This window comes from Malaclemys terrapin, chromosome 2, assembly GCF_027887155.1.
Source record: "Malaclemys terrapin pileata isolate rMalTer1 chromosome 2, rMalTer1.hap1, whole genome shotgun sequence".
NCBI lineage: Eukaryota > Metazoa > Chordata > Testudines > Emydidae > Malaclemys > Malaclemys terrapin.
In genome coordinates, this window is record NC_071506.1 from 4,106,928 (window position 1) to 4,112,184 (window position 5,257).

The 5,257-nt window shown below is 64.2% G+C and overlaps 1 protein-coding gene across 1 annotated transcript; it reads right to left on the reverse strand.

Annotated features, from left to right (window-relative positions):
- Window positions 1-2,077: 2,077 nt before the first annotated feature.
- Window positions 2,078-3,319, reverse strand: LOC128831921 (heat shock protein 30C-like). Its single transcript, XM_054018831.1, has one exon. It carries the CDS (start codon window positions 3,171-3,173, stop codon window positions 2,517-2,519), a length of 657 nt encoding a protein of 218 aa, XP_053874806.1. The 5' UTR covers window positions 3,174-3,319; the 3' UTR covers window positions 2,078-2,516.
- Window positions 3,320-5,257: the final 1,938 nt, after the last annotated feature.

Sequence of the window (5,257 nt, forward strand, 5' to 3'; positions counted from 1 at the left end):
TACGGCAACAGGGAACTGCTACTCGCCCCACAGCAACTGTCAAGTATCAGGGGGTAGCCGTGTTAGTCTGTATCTACAGAAACAACAAAGAGTCTGGTGGCACCTTAAAGACTAACAGATTTATTTGGGCATAAGCTTTCGTGAGTAAAAACCTCACTTCTTCGGATGCAACTGTGGTTCTCTGGGATGTTGTAGTCCATGGGGATCCCCCAACCCAGCCTCCATTTGGAGACCTTGGCAATATGGGCTTCGAATTGTGAGGGAACTGAGGGAGGTCTGGCCGCTCTGCCCGTTATGCCCTTTTGTGGGAGTATGAGGAGGCACGGGGGCATGTGTGGCCTGGATGGACACCGCTATCACCTCAGTGGTGGATTAGCCACTGGGACAACAGGACAATTGGGGGGCCCCAGCAATTGGGGGGTCCTGGAAAAATGGACGTTCCCCGACCTGCTCCACCCACCTACCTGGCGCTCCTGTTGGGGAGCGAGGTCGGGGTGCTGGGGCTGTCCCGCTCTGCCCGCCCAGTGCTCCTGTCAGGGATCGGGGAAGCCCCCGACCCCGCTCCCCAGCAGGACTGGGGACAAGGAGGACTGCAGGCAGAAGGGGTGGGGAGGGGCCCTCTGGCCCAGGGGGACACAAAAGCCCCGATCACAGTTCCAGGGTTAACTGCAACCCTGATCCTTTCATAGCTTCCTTGAAGGCCCCCTGCTCAGATCTCAGGCCTGTAGCCATCACCTTTTTCTGGGTGGGAAATCACACACCTCTCCCTCCACACCAGGGCTTTAGGCTGTAATTTCCTCTTGCGACTCACTGTGATCAACTTAGTGAGGCTTAGCACTTGCTGTCCTGTCTCTGCCTGGTGCTATGACCGGGTGATCCGTTGCCTAGCCAGGCTTCATAAAGGAAAGGTTTTATTCAGAACAAAAACATGAAGAGCAAACAGCTAATAAAACACTAAACAGCCTCTACGCCTGCCTGTGTTAGCAGGTCACCCATCTTCGGCAGGGGTCCGTCCCTCAACCTTCCAGCAGGATCTGACCCCTTGGCTAAAGTGTGTCAGTGTTTGGACCAAGTGAGAATGGCACCCCCCCCCCGCCCGCAGCACAAACCCTGCTATCATAGGTTGCCCACTTTATACAATTCTCCAAACTTAATCTGCTTGAACCCTGTCCAAACCAGCATATACAAGTCCCTGCTCCCCCCCCCCAGCTTGGTGATCCATCTAGCCATCTGCAGTAAGTCTTCTCTAGTGCTGTTACTGCTGGTTCATCTATCCCACCCACCCCCTGCAAATCACTGCATTGCTTTGTCTCCTTTCAAGAAGTTAACCCTTTCTGACCCAGCAGGTAACACACGACAAAAAAGGGAAACTGAGTCACGCCTCTTCATTCATGAAAATGAATGAGACGTTTCTCAGTTCAGCACAACAGCTATTGAGAAACACTCCTGGCTGATGTGCATCGGGCTCAGGCGGCCTCCCCCTGCCCCCCAGTGGGAGCCGCAATGCCCACACCATCTCAAAGAGCCACCGTTGCTGTAGGGTAAGGGACCATTATTTTCCAGCCACTACCAGATGGGGTTATACTGGGACAGCTGAAAAAATTCCACCCCGTCCTTCCCTCATGCTACCCTCTGGATGCACGTGGCCTCAGGATGGGGTAGGTAAGTTGCACGGGGGGGGGAAGAGTGAGGAAGCCCCATTTCTAACCATCCTCCCTGCTCTCGCCCATTCACTGAGCCTATCGCTTCAGCTCCTAGCAGTAGGTCTCCTGCTTCGCTCCATGTACTGGTAGTTATTTCCCTTTACTCTCCAGGACGCTGAGCCCTCCAGTGGAGCGGGCCGCTGAAGAAGGATGCGGGACAGTAACTCCTGTTTGCCTATCAAACCCCCTCTCACCAACTATTCCGTTAAGTGACACCCTGTGCTGGGAGAGCCTGCACTAGCAGCTGTTGCACCTGCTCCAACGAGCTATGAAATGGACCTATCCTCAATCGTGTGCAACATCAAACAGGTCCCTGCCTCTCCCACCCCCACCCAAGCCCACACTGTTCAGTTTGGAAGGTGGACTGAAAAGGGTGATGAGAAAAGGCCGAAGAGGTGGATTTATTGGCAGCAGTTACAGACACAAACAGCACCCAGCAACCCAGCTGCTATTGACAGTTACGAAATTAATATTTTTCACAATCATGACCAGTAATGTTATGTACATCAGACACCAACACTGAGCAACCAGGAAAGGTGTATCAGTCACTTCTCACAGGGTGAGTCACATGGAGTAAATCAGACGTGCTGGAACTAGGGATGCGGCTTCACCGCCTGGCGTAAAGGGGTTACAGTTTGATTCAATGGCTCTTAATACCCCCCCTATACAAATTGTTCCAGCACAGCTGGAGTAAACTCTGAAAGGCCTGGAATGGGCACAGGAGCGTTCAAATCAATATCAGCTGCTACGCAAGCTACGCTGTGTGGACACAAGGCGGAGAAGTCCCATAGTTGTTCAACTTTGTTGCTGGTTTCAGGAATCTCTGGGGCTGGTCCCCTCGCTCTCTCCTCCTGTCTCCATCTCGCTGCTCCCCGGCTCCTTTCCCTCCCTGGCCAGGTTTCCTTCTCCTGCCTTCACGCCCTGGCAGACGCTGATGGGAACGGCTCTCCCTTCTGCAGCTGGCAGGGCCAGATGTGGCGCCTCGATGCAGAGCTGCCCGTCCTGGGACAGGGAGCAGAGCACGGCCTCCACGTTCACGTCTTCCGGCAGGAGAGTTTCTCTGCGGATCTCTCTGTATTCGTGGGAGCAGACTCCAGCCTCCGACGCCGTTTTCTTCTCCTGCTTCCCCCTCACCGTCAGCTTCCTCCCGTCCACTCTCACCATCAGCTCAGCTGGGGAGAAGCCGCTCACGTCCATGGAGAGCTGGAACTTGTCCTTCCCCTGCGCCTGGGAGCCGGGCTCCTTCCCAGCCCCCTCCGCCAGGGACCGGCTGCTCGGCCTCGGCCTCCTCCCCTCGCCCTCCCCGCGGAGAAGGGGAGAAGCCAGAAGGAGGGAGTGTCTCAGTCGCTCCATCTCCTCCAGGTGCGTCTGCACGTCCCCCACCAGCTGGGCCAAGAGGCTGTGGGGCCCCGGCCCCAGGAGCCTGGGCACTGGGGCGCTGCTGCCAAGCCACACTCGGAGCGGGAGCATCCTGCCCCCCAGGGCCTGGAGCCGCTGGGCCGAGTTCAGCTGCTGAGACGCTGCTGCTGGAGCCGCCTCTGCCTGACTCCCTGCCCGGCTGCTGCTCACTGGCTGCGGCAGCCCCCGCGCCGCCTTTTATAGCCCGCTCGGGCCGCGCCGGGCGCTTCGGGAACCTTCCCGCGGCTGGGGGGCGGGGCCTGGCGCGGCTCGGGGGGCGGGGCTGGGGGCGGGGCCTGGCGCTGCTCGGGAGGGGCGGGGCTGGGGGCGGGGCCTGGTGCTGCTCGGGAGGGGCGGGGCTGGGGTGGGGCCTGGCGCTGCTCGGGAGGGGCGGGGCTGGGGAGGGGCCTGGTGCTGCTCGGGAGGGGCGGGGCTGGGGAGGGGCCTGGCGCTGCTCGGGAGGGGCGGGACTAGGGGGGCCTGGCTCTGCTCGGGAGGGGGCGGGGCTGGGGGCGGAGCCTGGCGCTGCTCGGGAGGGGGCGGGGCTGGGGGCGGAGCCTGGCGCTGCTCGGGAGGGGCGGGGCTGGGGGGGCCCAGCAGCTTCCAGCAGCCGCTAGGGGGCGGAGCTCCCGGGCCGGGCTTTGCTGGATCCTTCCCGATCCCGCTGTGTTGGGGGGGGGGGGGTCTCATGCCGGGGGCACGCGCTGGAGCGGGGGGGGGGAGGCGGGTTCAGCGGCGGGCACGGGCTGGAGCGGGGGGGGGGGGGGGGCGGGTTCAGCGGCGCGGCACAGGCTGGAGCCCGGCTCTGCCCGGGGGGTTCGGAGCCCGGTAGCACAGACCCCCGCTCCCGGACCAGCGCCGGGCAGAACCCCCCCTCCCCCGTTAGAGCCCCGCCCTTGAGGAACCAGAGTCACAGTTGGGATAAAGTGCCCCCCCCCTTCCAGCCCCTGCCCCCAGCAGGGGTCGGGATCTGCCGTTTGTGGGGCTGCCAAACTTGGAGGGTTTCTCGGGTGCCCTGAAGCTCCTGCCTCGTGTTTGTGAATGGACAGAGCCTGGGAGGAGCCACTGGGGGGAGGAGCCACTGGGGAGGGGGGCACAGAGACCGCTGCAGGGTGTGACCCCCCCCGGACCGGAACAGGACCGGACACGAGTCTCTGTTACTGTTTATTACACGTGCGCTGTGGGGGGTGTTCGCCCGTCTCCCGGGTCTGCTCCGCACATGGACTGTCCAACCCGCCCCCGCCCAGACCCCGCCCGGGGACTGTCTCCCCGGCTCCAGCCCGTGCCCCCGGCCTGGTACCCTCCCCCCGGCTCCAGCCCGTACCCCCGGCCCTGAACCCCCCCCCGGCTCCAGCCCGTACCCCCGGCCCTGAACCCCCCCCCGGCTCCAGCCCGTACCCCCGGCCCTGAACCCCCCCCCGGCTCCAGCCCGTACCCCCGGCCCTGAACCCCCCCCCGGCTCCAGCCCGTGCCCCCGGCCCTGAACCCCCCCCCGGCTCCAGCCCGTGCCCCCGGCCCTGAACCCCCCCCCGGCTCCAGCCCGTACCCCCGGCCCTGAACCCCCCCCCGGCTCCAGCCCGTACCCCCGGCGTGAACCCCCCCCCGGCTCCAGCCCGGACCCCCGGCCCTGAACCCCCCCCCCCCCCGGCTCCAGCCCGGACCCCCGGCCCTGAACCCCCCCCCCCCCCGGCTCCAGCCCGGACCCCCGGCCCTGAACCCCCCCCCCCCCCCCCCGGCTCCAGCCCGTGCCCCCAGCGTGACCCCGCCCCCTCAAACACAGCGGGATCGGGAAGGATCCAGCAAAGCCCGGCCCGGGAGCTCCGCCCCCTAGCGGCTGCTGGAACTTGCTGGGCCCCCGCAGCCGAGCAGCGGCAGGCCCCGCCCCCCGCCCCGCCCCTCCCGAGCAGCACCAGGCCCCGCCCCTCCCGAGCAGAGCCCTTCAAGAGCAGCGCCAGGCCCCGCCCCCGCAGCAGCGGGAAGGTTCCCGAAGCGCCCGGCGCGGCCCGAGCAGGCTATAAAAGGCAGCGCGGGGGCTGCCGCAGCCAGTGAGCAGCAGCTGGGCAGGGAGTCAGGCAGCTCCAGCTCCAGCTCCAGCTCCAGCTCCAGCTCCAGCTCCAGCTCCAGCTCCAGCTCCAGCTCCAGCTCCAGCTCCAGCA

Coding starts and splice junctions, on each gene's coding strand:
- LOC128831921 (XM_054018831.1), bottom strand. CDS start 3,173: ATGCTCCCGCTCCGAGTGTGGCTTGGCAGCAGCGCCCCAGTGCCCAGG.